This window comes from Symsagittifera roscoffensis, chromosome 2, assembly GCF_963678635.1.
Source record: "Symsagittifera roscoffensis chromosome 2, txSymRosc1.1, whole genome shotgun sequence".
NCBI lineage: Eukaryota > Metazoa > Xenacoelomorpha > Acoela > Convolutidae > Symsagittifera > Symsagittifera roscoffensis.
The window spans coordinates 85,410,261-85,431,312 of NC_087063.1; the positions used below are offsets into that span (position 1 = coordinate 85,410,261).

Here is a 21,052-nt window from a genome sequence, read left to right on the forward strand (position 1 = left end):
CTGTGGGTTTATAACTTTGATTCAAAATTATGATTAATCAAATGAAGTTCATTGAAAATTTGTGGTTTTTAGAGATTGATCAATCATCCTTCAAATATACAGTACCTGTCACTGAGACTTTGCTCGCTTACCGTCTTCAGCTCTACCAGCCGCATGCATGTCTGCACGATCAATGATTTTCCTCAATAAACCATAAATTTTTTCTAATAATTTTCTTATCGTAATTTTTACCTCTATGAGCAACAGTTCATCAAACACTTTGGACTCCATGCTGTCTCCAATTGGACTTGTTGTTTGATGCTTCCATCGACAAAATTTTGTGAAAATTTGAAAACTGATCTTTCTTGTTACAATTTTGAAACATTTTTCATAATCATTGACTGCAGATAAATTGAAATTATCAATGCAACATATGCCACTTTTTCAAAGTGAAATATTCATAATGAGGATACCTGGAAGATCAAATATTTCGAGGAAAAAATTTTTAAAAAAATTATCAAATTGTTTTGCAAATAAAGAAAATGAAAAAAAAACTGTCATTATAGTATCTGGTTGATTATTCTAGAATATTTGAGAAACTTAAGAAGAAAGATAAGAAAGATTTGGATTGAGTTACTTATATACTTTTATATGAAATAAAATTAACGATTACAACTAAACTCAAACATATATACCCCACCAAACATATAAAGCTGCATACTTGTAAACATAAAAAACATTAACACATTTTCATAAGTTGCAAACTTGAATGCATACTCACAAAAAACAGTCATGCGAAATTTTATTACAAACATACGTTTATTCATACACATTTAAATACTTACATAAGTTTAATCATGCAAACTTACATACAAAAACAATTACGTAAACACTTACTGAATACAAACATACATACATGTATACATAAGTACAAACTTATATAAGCACATACATACATGCATACATGCATAAGAAGAATTCAAATAAACTACCATACATACGTAAATTTTACATACTTGCTTACATGCTTTTAAATCTGCAACCAATTATACAAAAATTTTGCTCTTACACATGCAAAGATTTCAACTTAATATTTCTGCTGACCTTTACATTAGAACCACATTTAAACACATAAACCAGCTTACTTTCACTTCACACTTTCAAGACAAATATATACACACATCAGACAAAAAAGAGTCAGGCATTACAGACTGGCATTCATACGTCTTTACTTACGATCATATAAACGTGCCTTTCATACTCATATACGAAAATGCACAAGTACTTACCTACAAACAGACATGGTTCGTTTTATACAAGCATGCTACGACTCATGTGTACACACTTTCCTTTTAAACAGACATAAAACTTCAATCATAAGTTTGTACAATTTGCAAACAAGCTAACTTTTAAATGCTTTTAAACTGAAAAACATACATTGACATAAAAAAATTGCTGGTCTTCATTCACTCAATCAAGCGGACATGCATTCAAGAATTCTTACTTACATAAAAACATACAAATATACATAACTTCTAAATACTCAAATGAATACACACAAAGAGTATGTGCATACATAATTAATTACATTTATACATGCAAAAAGTTGTACACTTTTACATAGATACATACAGTTTACATAAATAGACACACACGCAAATTTTGCTTACATACATGCAAAGATTTAACTTATTAGTTCTACTGACCTTTAAAATACAAGCACATGTAAACACACAAACCAACTTGCATTCACTTCACACTTTCAAGACAAATTTATACACACATTCAGACAAAAAAAATCACGCATTACAGACTGGCATTCATATGTCTTTGAATAAAATCATATAATTGTGCTTTTCATACTCATATACGAATATGTATGAGTAATTGCCTACAAAAAGACATGGAGTGTACTTTACGAGCATGCAACTACTCATGTGTACACACTTTCCTTTTAAACAGACATAAAACTTCAATCATAAGTTTGTACGGTTTGCAAACCAGCCAAATTTTAAATGCTTTTAAACTGAAAAACATACATTGATACAAAATAATTGCTGGTCTTCATTCACTCAATCAAGCGGACATGCATTCGAGAATTCTTACTTACATAAAACATACAAATATACATAACTTCTAAATACTCAAATGAATACACACAAATAGTATGTGCATACATGATTAATTACATTTAAACATGCAAAAAATTGTACACTTTTACATAGATACATACAGTTTACATAAATAGACACACACGCAAGTTTTGCTTACATACATGCAAAGATTTTACTTATTAGTTCTGCTGACCTTTGAAATACAAGCACATGTAAACACACAAACCAACTTGCATTCACATCACACATTCAGACAAAAAGAATCACCCATTACAGACTGGCATTCATACGTCTTTACATACAATCATATAAACGTGCCTTTCATACTGATATACGAATATGCAGAAGTACTTGCCTAAAACATACATTGGTTGAAAAAATATGCTTGTATTCATTCACTCAATCAAGCGGACAAGCTTAAGATAACACAACATAATTGACGTTTATCGAAATGCATTGAAACTACAAAATTGCACTTACAAGTTTACGGAAACTGCTGTAGCCAAAATGATGTGAAAGCGTTGTTTAGTGTAAAACAGCTATCATCCTGACGGAATCCGAAGATTCAGGTAGAGTGTTGATGATAAGGCTTGATTTTTTATCTTAAAATTTCAAACAACTAACCGTTTTTCGAAGACATGTTTTGTTGAAAGAGAAGACAAATATCGATGCAAAAATGAGAAGAAATATCATGATGCGAACTGTTTTGATACTGCTAGTGATGAGAACGTGAATGTGAAAGCTTGGATCACCTCAAACATATATGGAAAGAAAGGTTGAACTCTTGATAACACAATTAGTTGCAGATGAACAATCGAATATTTTGGTCAAAAAGCCACCGTATTTTGAGAGACAATAATCATGTCGCGTAATCATGGAAACATTCAAAAGATCAGATTTATATTTTAAAAACTCAAAATTTAATTTGTTGAGCAGAGGGTTAATCAATGATAATAACTGATAGCGCTTCAAACTTTTGAATAGAAAGCTCTTGCTAAAGCCAAATTGAGTTAATTAGAAGATACTGAGAACAGTTGACTAGATTGTAGTATCAAATTAAAAATTATTTAATTGCATATTCTTTTGATGGAATAATCAAAAATTTTGGATGCTTAAATTATAGCTCCGAATTCATTTCAAGTTTTGAGTTTGTATCCATAACTTGTCTTAGTTTATGTTCAGTCTTTCCCGATTGAATTTTGAATAACTGCTTTCCTTAAAAATTTTGAATAACTCTATTTTGAATAACTGCTTTCCTTAAAAGTCGCAAATAAGTTTTCACCTGCTTTATTCGATGGTCACTCTGTTCTGTCGTATATATTGGCACACAAATAACAGTTTTCCCCCAGTTTCTAGGTCCGCTTTGATGAATATTTTCAAAATTTCTGTTAGCCTAAAAAAGTTAATAGGAAACACTAAACGTTTTCTAGAAGCCCCGAAAATTGTTTCCTTTTCATTATAAAAAGTGGTATATGCAAGTCTTAGAAATGGCTGCAGCAAAATTAATGCGCACTTTTGGCTTTCATCAATGTTCTCTCGTTTTTCAAGATCTTTACCCACTCTAACTTATTAGCTCTTTCATTCTTTGTGTAAAATCAAAGCTTTTGTCATAGATTTTAGACGTTTTTTTTCAGTCTCCTGAAGACACGGAAAATGGAAATGTCGAAATTTTCAAGCCAATTTCATTATTTTAGAGTTTTCAGTGTTTCGTAATTTTTCTTTGTTTTTACCTTCATTTGGCTGAACGAAATTTTTCATTCTTATTTCGGTCAAACTGATTATTAATTTTTGCCTAAATAGAGGTGGCGGCCGCCGCACTTGATGAATTTTAGTTTCTTCGAGATTCAGCAAAAAAACATGCATTTTTGAAGGAAATCGTTCACCGCAGCCAACAGTTAAGCTACGCTGCCAAAATATTGTGCTGTCCTATATACCATATAGTTTGGTCGCATATAATAGGTATATAACGTCATTTTACATGTAAACAAGCCAATACCCCCAAACTTTCGAAGGGAAAACATGCACAGACTAAAACTTAATTCCATTCCTGTTTCCACAAACGTTCAGTGGGAATACTCAATAATATACCGAAGTTTTACATGAGGACTATTAGGTAGAAAATTATACATGGTAACAATTAGGATTATTACATAGTGACCATTAGGTATAAAATTATACATGGTGACCATTGCTGATCATTTAATACATGGTGACCATTATGATTTATACCTAATGGTCATCCATGTATGACAACCCCCCCCCCCAATCCTAACGCACTATATGCATACTACTGTAATCTAGAGTGCACCAAACTGATTAGATCTAAACTAGTTCCAATAAGTTTTAGAACAAGAATAAATCAAAAACCATGCATCTGAAAAATGATTAATCAATGCAAAAAAATTTCTCGCGAAAAATTTCAAAAAATCTCTTTTCGTACAGAAAATTTTAGCGTGTAAATAAACCCAGGAATTATGAATTATACGAAGCTAACACTCAAAAATGAAGAAAAAAGTATTTCAAAGTCCCAAAAAACTATTCAGACAGAATAAAACACCCTTCAAGTAAGTCGACAAAAATTGGGACGAAATCAATAAAGCCGATAAAAAATCAACTGATATCTAAAAAAAACTCAGCTGTAGACTCAGTATCACTTCAGTAGCTCCATACTAGCTGTCAAACCTGCGGCTGTCAAATTTGGACTTCCGATTAATTCTGGTCGTTATCTTTAGTTACCAAACGAATCTATGGGTGAACATCAGATCCAACCTAGGAGCTGTTTTGTTATTCTTAAAGTTTTATTGCGAATGATTCTTGTTTGTGATTTGAGACATATGTAGTCTGTCTTTTCTGAGCAAGGAAATGTCGTAACGGACGACCAACATGACGAGTAAGGTCTATCTGATCTTCCGACTTCGCATAGTTTCCATTCATTTTTAGAACAGTTTTTGTTCCGACCATTTGACAGAGGCGAAGCTGCGCTTCGCAAACACTAGCCAGAACACGACAAAAAAGTAACTGTAGTAAGTGAAATAAGAAAAATAGAAATAAGCCTCGAGATCTAGAGTCTCATGTCCTGCCCTCTCGCTTAATAACGCTTAATGATTGGCAAACACTAGTCACAAATAAAGCAGCTACATATACTAATAAATTGCCAATGCTATGCAGCAACAGTGACACCAAATACAAATAGACAAAATTTTGCAAGTAATAATTTGGAATATAACACTCAGGGCATCCACACTAACTTTGCATGAAATAAATTGGAAAGCATAAAATCACCTTATGTATAAATTACGCATTTCAAAAAAATTGCGTGATATAAACCCTTTAAAAAATTTTGAAATCGAGTTTTTATGATTGTTACGTTGTTTTAAACAAATAGTTTTTTTCTGTTCACTTGATGAATTAAAAATGCATCAACTGTGTTAACACATTACAAGTCCAATGTCAAAGAACATGCTATCAAAAAGCCGTAAAGGTCCCACCAAAATTGGTGCCAATATTTGCGAAATAGTTTAGAAAAACAGAACTGTCGTACCACCAAGAAAATCGACCTCGCAAAAACTCTGAACGCATATGTTTGTAAAACAAAAAAGTTTTATTTGAAATCTTTTATTTGAAATCATAAATCTTAAATTTGATTTGAAATCTTAAATCAACAATAAAATTCATCAACTTAAGTTTCATTCTGCAAATCAAAAAACAACTATAGAAGGCAATAGTAAAAAGCTTAATAAGAGACGAACTTTTTACAGACAGTCCATTAAAAACGACAATCAAGTCATTATACGCTTTTCTGATGATTCTGCTCATTTTATAATTAATATAAACTGTCGGCAATGTTCTTTTCGAAGCAGTGCCTCGGGGCAAAACTGCCCATCAGACGTCTCATTTGCAAAAACCCAAATAAAAAAGGAAGTAAAATTTGCTGAGCGTTTTAAGAGCTCAAGGTCAACAATATAGCCAACAATTTGCGATTTAGCACAACTGTTTGATGAACGATCTCAGTTGAGATGTTGTGTAATGAAATGGACAAAAGATGCGAAGTTGTCTACGATGAGATCCGGTTTCACTTGTGCATGGTGCTCGTCTGATGGCGTGTACTTGCCCGTGCGAACGAGAGTGGCCTGCATTCCAGCACTCTGTCCTCCTCCCACGTCGTTCACGATGTCATCTCCGATCATCAGCGCCTCCGAAGCCTTCACTCCCACATCCTGACCAAAGAGATCACACAAAGTGAACACAACTGTTTGAAGAGCAACCAACAAAAGCAAGACGAGAGCCAAATCAAACACAGCTATTCGCCAAACATGACACCGGTGGCCCAAGAAAGTGGAATTAATGATCGGTCCCGCTATTATTTTGATAAAAGAACACAACTGAAACGAGCTAATATGAATGTCAACACAGAGACGAAATTGCACTTCGCTAACAGAAGCAAGAAAAAGGGCAAAAAGAAGCTCTAAAAGCACCCAAAATTGACAAAGAAAGATAAAACTAACAAAAAAATTCGGAATCGAACGTCAGATTACCAGATTTAAAAAAACACACATTCTAGCATCTGCGCCATGGCCTCTTAACAATACAAACACTAGGCGCTCAGCTAAAGCTACCTGTTTAATACGTTTTTTTAAATTCACTGATGCAAAAGGTAATGCGTAATTTTCAAAATGTTTAAAATTTAGCATAAAACAAGTCCTTAGCTAATTTGGTGAATTTTTTTTATTTGGCACCTTATTATCGAGAAAATCAAATTCCAAAATAATCAAAATTTAAAAAATGAACTTTGGATAGATAAACATTGCTTTTCTACAAAAATTAGGTCCTAGCCGCTATGCGAAGAAGTATCCTAATGCATGCTATTTCAATTGAATCCTCAAATATGGTTTTGGAAACTTTTTTTACTTTTCTCGAAAATGATTCTGCCATATCTAAGTCTCCTTAGAAATGGCAAAGTAATTTTCCAGAAAAATGAAAAATATTTCCAAAAAGCGGCCAGCAATTCAAAACACGGAGATTTCTAAATTCAACCTTGCTTTTCCACAATAGTTAGGGCATAGTTGATATGCAGAGAAAAATTCCCGTAGCAGCTCTTTTGATTGAATTCTTTATCTCAGATTTAGCAAAATAGTTTTTTACAAGACTTCGAAACAAACGGTCAAACTTCAAACATACACTTGTTTCAGTCCATAAACTAATTTCTAGAAAAATCTGAGCGCGTAGCTACTTATGCAAAGAAATTTCCGACTAAATGATGTTTCGGATAAACACCTTAACCTCAGATTTTTCTAACTTTCGAAAATTGTACTTCATCTCATGCAATAACTTTTTTCATCAAAACATAAGGGCACTATTTGTGCAGAGGAGATTCATAAAACCTGTTCTTTCTATTGAACTTTTAACTCAGATTTGGCAGGGTAGTTTTGGACAACAGTCAAAAAATTCCAAATTGGACAATTTATATGGCCATAACTTTTTCTACAAAATCTTAAGGGTGGCGGTATAAACAAGGAGGATTTCTAACACTAGTTTTTTGCGATTGAGCCTTTCGTCTTGGAATTGACAGGGTATTTTTCGAAAAAAAGCAAAAAAATGGTCAAAATTAGGACGTTTTCTAAGGCCATATCTCTTTTTCTACAAAGAATTAGGGCGTACAAGTTTCAGCAGGGCAAATACCCAGAATTTCTTGTTTTGATTGAGCTCTTAATCTCAAATTTGACGGGGAATATTGCAAAAATTCAAAGAATTATTTTACACAGAGGCGAAGCTGAGCTTCCAACCACTTATGAAACAAATATGAATGACTATGACAAAAATCTAACGGAAAAAATGCAACAAAAGCCCAAAATAGTGGAATAAAAATTGCCTGCATCATTAGAAACTTTACAAACAGCTTTCGGAAAATTAGAAAAAAAAAACAATTTTTTTAAACAAAATATTTCTGCGGAGCTAAGTCGACAAAAATAAGAAGACCGACAATAGACAAAATTAACCAAAAACTTTCAATTTGCAAAACAAACAGGTCTCGACTGGAATCGAACTCCCGGACTTTGCCGTCAAGCATAGAGGAGACATCAACTTGGAAGAAATCTAAACCTTAAAAAATTCGGGCTACGGGAACTATGCCGACAAAAATAAGCAGACAAATAATAGGCCAAAAGTTTTTGAGCTGGAATATTTACCGTTTGAAAAAACAAGTCTTAGTCACATTCGCATCCATGGCTTTTGTCGTCCCAGGCGTATTCGTTACCTCTAGGCTAAGTTTGTAAGAGAAACTAAGAGTTTTGAATTCATTATAAGCCAAGGTACCACCAGGAGTCCAGTGAACAAAATTATTTTACGGTAAAAAAGTGTAGTACCGTTTGCAACACTTTTGGTAATCCCAAGGGTAAAAAAACGACGAAAATGTCAAAAAATGAGCATTTATGAGTTCAGAACTTTTTCTAAAAAAAACTTGGGCATAACCGCTAACGCAAGGGAGACTCAATATTTTGTCCATCCAAAGATTTCTTTACCGCAGATTTGGCAGGGTAGTTTTTGAGGAAAAAAAATCCAAAAAAATTGGGTCAAAAATTTCCCTACTGATACTTTTGAGGCCCGTAGAATGTGGAGTAAACTAAAAAAAGACTAGCTAAATATGCATATTCAGCTAGTCTTTTTTAGCTTACTCCACATTCTACATTTTCATTTAGAGAATTAACCTTTCTGTCAATTAATATCTTTTTGGATATTGAGCAAACGCGTTTTGTGAAAAATGATTATGAAAAAATTATTTAATTACAAAAAAAAACAATCACATACATTTCATAAAAGTAGTTTTTATTAAACGAGACCTAACGATAGCCCGCACTAAGACAGCAGTAGCTGATATTAAAGTGCCTATGATTGGATCACTCCAAAAAACAACGAAATTTTTATTTGCGACTCAGGAAAAAACTTGTAAGTAGTCTTACACTACGCTTCGCTTCTAATGTCCATACTTTTACACATTTAGTAAGTAATTAAATTTTAAGGAACCTAATTGACTACTGTGGGCCCAAATAACATGGTCAGGCAATTTTATCAAATAAAAAATCATCGCTAGGACGCATATAAAAATTTTCGGGATTTAACTTATAAATTGTCTCAAATACTATTTGATAAATTGCAATACATTTTAATTTGAAACTCACATTGAGCGCCGCTTCAAAGTATGCCTTGGAGGGCTTTCCAATAATTTGGGCTTGTTTGCCGGTCGCAAACTCCAGTGCCTTGGTGAAGGGTCCCACGTCTAAGCTGAGCTCACCGGATCCACCTTTCCTGTAGTATTTACCCACTCCGAGAGAGATCAGTTGGGCATCTGGATTCGACATCAGGATTCTGAAACAGCAACAGATTTGTTCATTGTCACGCTTTGGTTGCTTCTATTCTCATATTCTCGGCAAAAATACACGGAGAATATTCTGAATAACTCTCAGAAAACAGAACAGGCTGCGTATATAGATAGTTTTTAACAATAAAGCGCCTAGCTGGCAGAGTTAGAAAAAAAATCATCCCAGGCTTTGTTCAAAAAGGATGATTTAGTGCGGCTTCATAATTAGGCATATGCTTTAGAAAAAATAACATGTAATTTTTAAACAGGATAACAACAGCGGTTATCCATTAAGAGCCGAGAAGCACTACTTTTTCCTTTTCCTTGGGGAGAATTCGTCTTAAGTGATTATGTCATTATTCAAAGCAGCTTTTTTCGTTTTTAAACTTCATAACCCTCTCTATATCCTTGAGTTTACTCGCCACGTGTCATCATTAGTATACCTGAATGCTTTGTTCAGTGATTCGTAGTGGAAGTTCTCGATGGCGTCTCCTAACAGCACACAGTTTGGGTTCGTCTGGTCTAGACTGCTGAAGAATTGCTCCACCTCTTTATTTACCAGCACAAAAGGCCTCAAAAACAGTAACGTATCACTTGTTTTCATAGCGAAATGGGTGATATTCTGATGTAAGTATGATAAACAAACGTGCTACGAATATTTGATTTGCTATTAAACAAATTCACATAAAGGGTAGACAAAAACATTTTTTTTTTCTGGAACAAAAAAGAGGCGACATAATTAATAATTTAAGAGACTTAATATACTTAAAAAATGAAGATCAAATTAAACTTGTCTGCCATATAATTGACATCACCTAAATAACTATATGCAGTAATATTATCCTCACAACAAGCTTATCCTTTTATTTTCTGTCCTCAAGTTTTTGGTTTTCTAGCCGCTCGATGCGACTAGAAAACCATATTTGGATTTGTTAACTGGTTACTGCTGCATAAGTTCAGTTGAATCTATACTGGCCATTTAGCCCCCAATCAACTCAATTTATGTTACGGGAACTCTAAGGGATGAAGGACAGTTAGTAGACGCAGTAAAAGCCAAGTTAACAACTTCCAGTTTTGTAATTGAACCGGCTAGAAGCTATGACTAGCGAGTTTTCATAACTTCAACGTCCAAAACCGTTTTTGTAGCAAAAAATACCTGCGCTCGACTTAGAATTAAAAAACTGGAAAAAACAAGACTGCTCGTGGGCGAAGCCCTGAATGATTGTTGCGCCTGCACTTTAATGTCAACTTAAATTTTTCGACGAAATAATATAATTGACAAAAATTCAAAAGTTTTTTTCGTTTCTAAATTAAATCCTCACAAGCTAATGTAAACTACAACGGGTTGTATTTAACATTTTGGATCCCAAAAAAGGACCAAATGACTTGCGTCAATTGAAATTAGAACGCATTAATCTGCAGATTACGCGAGTTATAAGAATATATCGCGCGTTAACTATCCCAAACTGGCCAAATTAACAATTTTCAAACTCCCATAACTTTACAAAATAAATGACTGTCTTTTTAACTTTGAGCTCAAGAAAGCAATTTCAGATGGTATAAAACAACTCCGACAAAAATGCTGTTAAAAGTCGAAAATTGACTGAATAAAAAAACCACCTCAAACAAATATTCCGCACTTTCTTTGAAAATTGGAACAATAACTCCCCATGGTTCAAAGGCTCTAGTCGTAATGTCAGAAGATCGCTTACTTATGAACAATTTGACAAAAACAAGTTGTAATAGAAGGTTTGTTTATTTTACTTTTCCTCTTTTTTTCGTTATAAATTATACTTACATTAATGTTTCATGTGTTTTACCCTAGCGCAACATCCAGTAACCCCAATGATTTTGTCAGCTGTCCACTTTTAGTTTCACATTACTGTTATTATGCTTCTTTTTTATGATGAAACTTGAATAAGTGAATTGTATTTTGATACGATGAGAAATAACTCCTTTTTCTTCTTAAAATGTTCACTATGTGCATGAACTAAATATACTAGACTAGATGCATCTCTTATGATGGCAAATTAAATGGATAATTGAGGTCCGATGTGCTTGTTTATCTGGTGATTAAAGAATCAAATGAAACACTCACCGCAGTTTTCTGTCTGAGATGATTTTATAAGCAGCTGGCGTCGTCACAAATATCTGGTCTAATGTCACTTGTAGTCCCGCCTGGATGCAATGTTTGAGCACAGCTTCAGGCGGACACGCACTCTCATTGCTGACCAGTCTCACTGGCACACCCCTGGACACGAGACAGTTGAATGCGGCCACCGATCCAGGCACCGGGTATGTCTTACCTGCGGCAGTGTTCAATTGCACCCACTTCACAATTGAGACTCAATGCAAACAAGTTGCACAAGGAGCACCAATCAAAGTCTCAGAAAAAAAAGTGGACTGTATTACAGTTTGAGTCATTCTATATCAATAATCTGCTCAGGGCCAAAAAAGAAAACTAATGAGAAAACGGACGAGAACGCCAGGCCGAATAAAACGAGAGAATATTTATCAAAAGCTGGAGAAGGTGGTTAACTTTGGAGGAAAACATGCAGATTGCACTTAGAGAAACAATTGCATGACTTCAAAGTTTGAGTGAAAAGTATTCATTAGAAATGTGAGTAGTCTGTTCCTTACCTTCGTCATTGTCAAACAGGACTCCGTGGATATCACACAGGACTGCCTTGATCCGTCCAGACCGGAGGCTGTGGGCCAGCAGTGATGACATTCTACGCTGCATGCATTCAGTTGAGTAATAGTCTGAAAGTGAAGAGACCAACTGGACAGATTAGATTGTAAGCGAAGTGAGAGGTCGACAAGGTTGAAAAAGACAAGTGATCTCAAAATACTTCTAATGCTTCACAACCATCTAGCTCACCCAATCAAACATAACATGATGGGCTGATAGAAGGATGCAAATTAATCAGATAACGAGTGTTATACTCTCATGCTCACAAGAGTGTCTTTCCAACCTGATTGCATTGATTCTTTGAGTATTCAATTCAAATGACGTGGAGCTGTTTCATTGTAATGCAAATATTAATATTATTCAGCACAGACTGTAGACCAAAAAAGAGTCACCACGTCAGGAGAGTTTTTTCTTTGACAGCCAAACAGGGAAAGATGAACACTTTCAATGCAACAAAATCGTTTGCAGGACTTCCGAGACAAGCAAAATTATTGTGGTAAAATTATTAATTAGTTCGGAGACTAATAATGGAGGAAGATCATTCTCATGTTCAAAATGATGCCGAAACTCATCATCCGTTCACTCTAAAATTTCAAGACCAGACACTTAATGCGAAATCAGAAAACAAGAGGAGGTGCGTGGTACTCAGTCCCGCTGACAATGAGCCGATCATTAACACGTTGGAGGAAATCATCGAAAAAGTAGAGATCCAGGTTGACCAAAACTTCGTATCATACAATTTCCATATAAATTATGTTAAGTACTTTTCCATTAACCAAAAAATTAGTTTATTATATTATATTTATATTTTCCTATATTTTTCGGGCTGTGTTCCTAACCGAACGCAAGTGACAAAGACATTGGTTTTTTCGAAGAAAGAGTCACGAAAGGTTTGACGGTCTTGCATTTACAAAGCTTAGAAAACGACATGAATTGTCTTAGAGCTGTCTTACAAAAATGATATAACGAAAAAAAAAAACGTTTAAATTTTGGCAAACGATTTCAACGATGATTTTTTTAAGAATTGAAACTTTACATTATCAGATAATGATCAAGACATTCATAAACATGCCATAAAAAATATAGTAACAAAAAGGAACAAAAAACCAACATTAGTGTATCCAAGACTACGTTATGCACACAAAACAAGGACGAAGGTAAGTACGATGTATCGAGTCTCCAAAAGTTATACTTAATACAGAAACTTGGTTCACTGAAGAACAAAAAATTTTTTTTACCACAAAAATTATCTGATTTTGCAGAGAAAAAAATTAGAAAATAAAGATGGTAGCTCGATGATTCAGCTTGAATCTGAAAAATTTTTCATTCAAGAGCTTAAGAATGGCCTGCGAAAAATGACAGCTGTTTTGGTACAACAAGCAAATGCTCGGTTTATAACAATTGTTACATATCTAAGACCACGTAGAGACATATTTTATTTACTCAAAAAATTATAAATTCTTGAGGTGCTATCTAGGCATAATGTCGGATTATAACAATTCTTACATATCTAAGAACACGTAGAGACATATTTTATTTACTCAAAAAATTATAAAATTCTTGAGGTGCTATCTAGGCATAATGTCGGATTATAACAACTGTTACATATCTAAGAACACGTAGAGACATATTTTATTTACTCAAAAAAATTATAAAATTCTTGAGGTGCTATCTAGGCATAATGTCGGATTATAACAATTGTTACATATCTAAGAACACGTAGAGACATATTTTATTTACTCAAAAAATTATAAAATTCTTGAGGTGCTATCTAGGCATAATGTCGGATTATAACAACTGTTACATATCTAAGAACACGTAGAGACATATTTTATTTACTCAAAAAATTATAAATTCTAGAGGTGCTATCTAGGCATAATGTCGGATTATAACAACTGTTACATATCTAAGAACACGTGGAGACATATTTTATTTACTCAAAAAATTATAAAATTCTTGAGGTGCTATCTAGGCATAATGTCGGATTATAACAATTGTTACATATCTAAGAACACGTAAAGACATATTTTATTTACTCAAAAAACTATAAATTCTTGAGGTGCTATCTAGGCATAATGTCGGATTATAACAACTGTTACATATCTAAGAACACGTAGAGACATATTTTATTTACTCAAAAAATTATAAATTCTTGATGTGCTATCTAGGCATAATGTCGGATTATAACAATTGTTACATATCTAAGAACACGTAGAGACATATTTTATTTACTCAAAAAATTATAAAATTCTTGAGGTGCTATCTAGGCATAATGGTCCTGGCAAATTGGTGGTGACTTTATCATCAATACTTTACAAAAAAACTAGCCTTGTTAATTGCTAACTCAATATTATAGAAGCAAAAGGCTTCCTTGTCACCAGTGAGTAACCTAACTCGAATCACTTCACAATCAGGCACATGTATTGATCATTTCATTTATAAAAACATGCCAGAACCTTAAGTAAAACAGCATTCAATTGCAGAGCATTGCCTGATAACATTTACATTCAAACAGCACGAATACCACCGTGCAAACTTTTCGAGATTAAACTTTTAGAGAAAAAAGTGAATTAAAGCGTGTTAGAACTATTCGCCCTTGAACGTGTATGCTCTAAAAAGGTAAGTTAGATAGAAATTTTGTTTTTTGATGAATAACAATCCACAATCAATGTTTCTGTACAATACCGCAGTGTTCGAAACTTTAGAGATGATTGACAATCTAAATGCAAAGCAATCAACAAAAGTCGGCGAAATAAGCCACATCAAAACGGAACAGTCTCGCACGTAATTACACCATATCCAACCAACTTAATAAGTCTGTCATTGAAAATAAAAAATCCAGAGATTCTTAAAAGCTCTATAGTCCTACAACGGTTACATATCAGTATTTAGACAACCGCGTATTCAGACTGGTCAGTATTTAGACAAATACTGTTTCAACCAATCAGAATCGAGACAAAGAAGAAATTAATAAATAATTATTATTTATTTTGGATTATTTATGTCTTTTCTCGATTCTGATTGGTTCATACAGTATTTGTCTTAATACTAACGAGTATGAATACGCGGTTGTCTAAATACTGGCTGCACTCATCCTACAACTTTACAAAGAGAGCAGTAAAACAAATGAAAATAAATATAATCTAAGTCCTTGGCTAAATTGCCGCCGTATCATCTTCAAACACTAAAACATTCCAGCTTATACAACTATCTGACCCTATTAAACATTTTCTACCTCGATTCAGAAAAAAATACAATACGATCGATGCTTTAGTCGAATTAAGAGGACAACTCCGATTTGGAAAGAAAATGAAATGACGTGTAGCATCTCACAGAAACGTTTGACACAATAGATCATTATGTTCTGTTGGTTAAATTAGAAAACTATGGAATAAGAGGTGGTATGCAATGACTGGTTTCGGGGCTACTCATGTCACAGGCTACTTATGTCACAGGTGGAATATCACATGGACTCCCCCAGTGGTGTGTGATTAGTCCACTACTCTTCCTGATATATATCTTATACTTTATATTTTATATCTGACAGCATAGTTTGATACTACTCAAGTATGAGGGGAAAACAGCGTTGGGAGGTTTAATAATAATAATAATAATAATAATATTTAATTCAGTTGATGATTATTACAATACAATATGTATATTTACAATCATCAACAAGGATTGTCTAAAAAGCCTACGGCTTATCTAGTAGACAACCTTAAACTCAAATATCAATGACAATACAGCTGTTTATGAACTTCTTTATTATCAAGCAGATAATTATCAAAAACATCGTGTATAAAAATCTTGAGTTGATGTCTCTGCAAACTTGTCACATCTTCATTCAATAAACCAGATGCAGTTATATAATTATGAATAATGGTTCTTCTAACATTTATGGAATTTTGAAAACATTTCGTTCTTTGTATTTTACTATTAACTTTTCCAGAAGCAACTCTCCTAGTGAAGTACGCCACGTTATTAGTCGTGGTACTATCACAAACATTATTGTAGCAAATATCTTTAAACAGTTCGTAAACGTGAAGATCAAACACCGTTTCAATTTTATGCAGTCTGTACTTTTCAACTGTGCTCTCTCTATAATCAATTCTAAAAATAGCACGTATTGTTCTCTTCTGTATCTAAATTTTATTTAGATCTGTTAAGTTTGCACAGCCATAAACCAATACGCCATATTGAAGAACAGGTTTGATGTAGGATCTGTATATCAGTAGAAGCATTGGAATATTAAATAATTTTCTGGAACGATATATTACTCCACACAGTTTAGACAATTTCTTAATAACATGTTCAATATGCATCTTGAAGTCTAACTTTGAATCAATGTAGATACCCAAATACTTCGTGCAATCAACCATTTTTATGCATTCACCTTTTATATCAAGACCAATTTCTCCATTTTTCTTGCTGAAATTGAGCAGAACAGTTTTATCAGTATTCAGTGAAAGTTTATTGCAACATAAGTAATTGTAAACTATGTCAAATTCGGTTCTTAATTTCCTTCCAGAATTCTTACCAGAAGTCATGATGGATGTATCATCTGCAAAAAGTGTAGTATCTAAACTAGTGCTATCAGGTAAATCATTTATGTAAATCAAAAACAGAAGCGGACCTAGAACAGATCCTTGTGGAACTCCCGTTGAAACATTTTCAAGCGTTGATCTATTATTTCCAATTTCAACATACTGCTTTCTATTAGTCAAGTAGGCTCTAATCAAATTGTTACTTTTACCCCTGATCCCATAATGATCCAATTTTTGCATCAGAATATTGTGATCAATCGTGTCAAAAGCTTTCTTGAGATCCAAAAACAAAGCAATTGCATCCGCTCTTTTATTAGTAGCATCTCTTACAAATTCGGTCAGCCTCGCAACAGGTGGAATCGTAGATCGCTTAGATCGAAAACCATATTGGTTAATGTTTAAAATAGAAAATTTCTCAAAAAAATTTATGAACCTCGAATGTATAAGTTTCTCAACGACTTTGCTCAGGCAAGACAACAGCGAAATTGGTCTGTAATTACCAGGATCTGTTTTATCTCCATCTTTGAACATAGGGACCACTTTGGCAATTTTCAGTAAGTCTGGGAAAACATCAAGGTGAATGCATTCGTTAAAAATATCGGATATTAATGGTGCAATTACCACTCCTAACTGCCTGATGATTTCATTGCAAATATCATCAGGTCCACATGAGAACTTGCTTTTAAGGCTATTGATAACATCTAGAACTTCTCTGTGGTTAGTTTCAAACATTACCATTGATTGCACTTGTTTTGGCGATCTACATATCGGTACTGATGAGTAAGGTATTTGCGATGCAATTTTCGACCCAATGTTACAGAAAAAAGTATTCAATTTATTCGCATCAATATGTGTCGTTGTGTTATTCCCGGTCTTTCCTATTCCTACATTTTTAAAAATCTTAAATAAATCTTTACTGTTAGTCACCTTTTCCACTTTTTTAGTATAAAAGTTCCGTTTCTCTAATCGCAGCAAGGCATTTACTTTATTGCGAATGATTTTATAATTGACATGCGTTTCAGTCGACCAGCAGGCCTGTAGTTGGCGAAGAAGTCTATCTCGTTTAAAAATTAGTTTTCTAATTTCTGGAGTTATCCATTGTGATTTCATTTTTCGTTTTTTACCATATACTTTTAATGGAGCGAATACATCTAGGCAATCGATAATTGTTTTAATCAGAAACTCAACTTTTTCATCACATGTTCCTTCCGGTACATTTTTTAACAGGTAGTTCACATCTGCTAAAAACAATATTTTTTCGGTTGATTTTTTTAGAAAAGACAGATTACGAAAAGTCAAGTTATCATCTATGTTTGACACCACGTTAATATCGGCGAAGATAATATTGTGATCACTAATACCAGAAATTACATTATGTGTTGCAACAGGAAAATTTGAAATTATATGATCAATGCAAGTACTACTACGGTTAGTAACGCGCGTTGCTTCGTTGGCGTTATTTATAACAAAATTGTAACTTTTACTTAAATTTTTCAACCCTTTTGAGCAACTATTTTCAACCAGTGTATCAATATTAGAATCCCCAACGAACATTGTTTTTGAATTTACCATCGTTTCTAAGTTGTGTTCCAGAAAACTATAAAAATGATCGATATTTATATTGGGCGGACGATAAATTACGCAAATGTTTGTTGAAGATAGAGATCCATTTTTAAGTCTAATACACAATGCCTCAATCCCATTTTCGCAAACAATATTTTCATTTATAATAAAGTCAATGCCAGTCTTAACATAAAAAGCAACACCCTCTCTCCTTTTATTGGTTCTACATCTAGAAACTATCGGTTGAAATCCCGGAATATTGTACATTGCCAATGGGTCTGTTTCAGTTAGCCAAGTTTCCGAAAGGCAGATAATCGATAGGTTTTCGTTAAAAGTTTCAATAAATCCCACTAAATTGTCAAAATTGCATCGCAAGGATCTTATATTTAGAAAAAGAAGTGTTTTATCAGCTGGCAAAGTCATCGATTAGGTTTTTAAAAATGCTAAGTATCAGTAGGTTCGATCTCACCCGCGTCCTCCTGCTCTATCACATTGACCTGCGCTTTTGCCATTTTTCCAGGTGGTGAGCTTACCACTGCGATTACATTTTCAATTAGACCACACAATTTGTCCAGTTTATCTTCCATATCAACGTTCTCTCGTTGCCTCTTCTCCCCTCTAGGTTTTCCATACATTGCATATTTGTTTTTCGCAGTACCATAATTCATTTGGAATAACTCATTTCTGGAATAAGAAGACTCGTCGATTATCTGTGTATTTCCCTGAATTCCTGTATCCATTTTGTTACCATCTAATTCTTCCGAAAATCCGCTGGCAACTTTGTCAATCTCACCGCGACTGTTAACTGGAACCCATTTATTATTTATTCTGAGAAGTGGTTGACAATTGTTTGTTTTAAATTTCAAACCTTTCTCTTTTGCATAATTCACTGTATCTCGGTCAATTTCTGGAAGCCTCTCAACGATGAAAATATTCTTCGTCGATTCATTGTCAGTTAACGTAAATCTGTTTCGCCATACATAGTCACGCTGCCCATTGTAAATAAATTTAACAATAATTGGTTTTTTCTCTGCATTACCCGGTAAATAGTGACATGCAGCCAAATCTTCGGGTGACACTTTAGCTCCTAGAACACGATTCATAATATCAAGTACTGGTACCATCGGATCCACGCCGGATTTCACGCCAAGAAATGTCAAACATGATCGTGATAAATATCGTTCAGAGCAAAGTACACGGTTTTGAATAATTACATTGTCCTTGCGCAGTTGAGAATTTTCATACTTGAGATGCTCGATAGTATTGTCCAATGTCTCCATTCGGTGAATAAAGCTTTCGAATAATCCTTTCACTTCTTCTGGGTTTGATAAATTGGCATTCTCTAGGTGTGCACGCAATAATGCCATTTCTGCCATGTGAATACAGCGATGTGATGTCGTAAGAGAACGCGAAGCAAATCGTACTAATCTTAGTTCATTTCGTCTATTTAATAAGTTTATCACAACAATTAGGCTATTTTTCATCAATGAAACAAAGCATTATTTCCTGCATTTCAAAAAAAAATGTCTAAAAAGGAGTGCTATGCTGCCCAAACTTCCCTCGTCTTTACACATTTGGTAAAAATACTTGAGTAGTATTAAAAAAACATACTTGATTTATCATTTACAAGATTTGGTAAATTTTTAAATGTTTTGCTTGTTTTTTTTGTTGTTGAGTAAAAAAAAATAAATTCTATTCTTCTTCTTCTAAGCACGATTGGCGTAGGTACAGAAAAGCTAAGCGAAAACAAAAGTAAACGAAAGAGCTGAACTGAAATATCATTTGGGCAATCATGTTCAACATCTGTGAGGGAAATCAGAAAAACCAAATTTCTTCAAAAACGACAGTGCTAATTAAACAGCAGAAAAGCGACTTTAAAACTATGTGGAAATCGCTAAGTCAATGCCGTGTTTAAGAAAAAATGCGAGTACTTCGAAACTCAACATTTATTCCAAAAACTATATTTCAGAAACTTTCAATTACCTTGATTACAGTTCTTCATTTAATGCGAGTAATAATAGACTCAATATACTTTAAAACTGCTGCTAAAATTACTGAGCTTTAATGAAATTCCACAATTATTTGAGTTCCAAGACATTAAGCAAAAAAACTGAAGAAAACATGTACCTATTTAAAGAAAAACATGGTTGGAGGAAGCTGTTATACAGTCAAATGATTACGTTTGATACTTCGAATTTCAACATTTAATTCAAAAACCATGTTTCAGAAACTTTAAGTTATTGATTTTAGGGGAGCGTCAAATGAAACAATAAAAATAATTTAAAAATGCATTATAATAATTCTAACATCTGATAGAAAAGAACTGCAAAATTAACGTAGTAAAAACATAGCTCCATTTTACATTCTTTTCTGTCCTTTGGCAAGGAAAATTTGGCGAAAAAGAAAAAAAAACAATGAGCGCATATCGCTCCGAAATAGCCCATCAACAAAAAAACCAAAACCAGCCAAAAGTACCCATATTCATACGCACTTAGATTTAAAAAAAACGCGGTCGTGGGATTATTATCTTAGGCACACACACTCACTTAAGTTCACAGATAATTGTTTCTTCTTTTATTATAAATGAAGAGAAAACACGGCAAAACTTTTTGAATCCGATAAAAACTTCTCGATCTCTATTAGACGTCAATGGGCTTTCTAAAACGGATTCAACTTTATAACTATTTATTAAAAATTCTCCGTGAATCCTAAGAACAAAAACCGTGGATCCTAGATCTTTTGCTTTCGCTATGCAAAAACTTTTCTGGATTTTTTTCTGCGACTATTCGAGCCACGCAGAACTTAG

The 21,052-nt window shown here is 33.7% G+C and overlaps 2 protein-coding genes across 3 annotated transcripts in view; one reads left to right on the forward strand and one right to left on the reverse strand.

Annotated features, from left to right (window-relative positions):
* Positions 1-21,052, forward strand: part of LOC134840728 (uncharacterized) — a 486,809-nt gene that overhangs the window by 236,114 nt on the left and 229,643 nt on the right. The window lies entirely within an intron of this gene.
* On the reverse strand, positions 6,004-19,715 carry LOC134840725 (phospholysine phosphohistidine inorganic pyrophosphate phosphatase-like). Of its 2 annotated transcripts, XM_063856728.1 has the most exons (6): positions 19,688-19,715; positions 12,088-12,208; positions 11,546-11,753; positions 9,891-10,019; positions 9,269-9,455; positions 6,004-6,310 (listed from the first exon to the last, which is right to left on the reverse strand). In XM_063856728.1, exons 2-6 carry the CDS (start codon positions 12,188-12,190, stop codon positions 6,101-6,103), a joined length of 837 nt encoding a protein of 278 aa, XP_063712798.1. In that variant the 5' UTR covers positions 12,191-12,208; positions 19,688-19,715; the 3' UTR covers positions 6,004-6,100. The 2 variants fall into 2 exon arrangements, with proteins under 2 accessions (XP_063712798.1, XP_063712797.1); XM_063856727.1 differs by lacking the exon at positions 19,688-19,715 and having other exon boundaries at positions 12,088-12,791.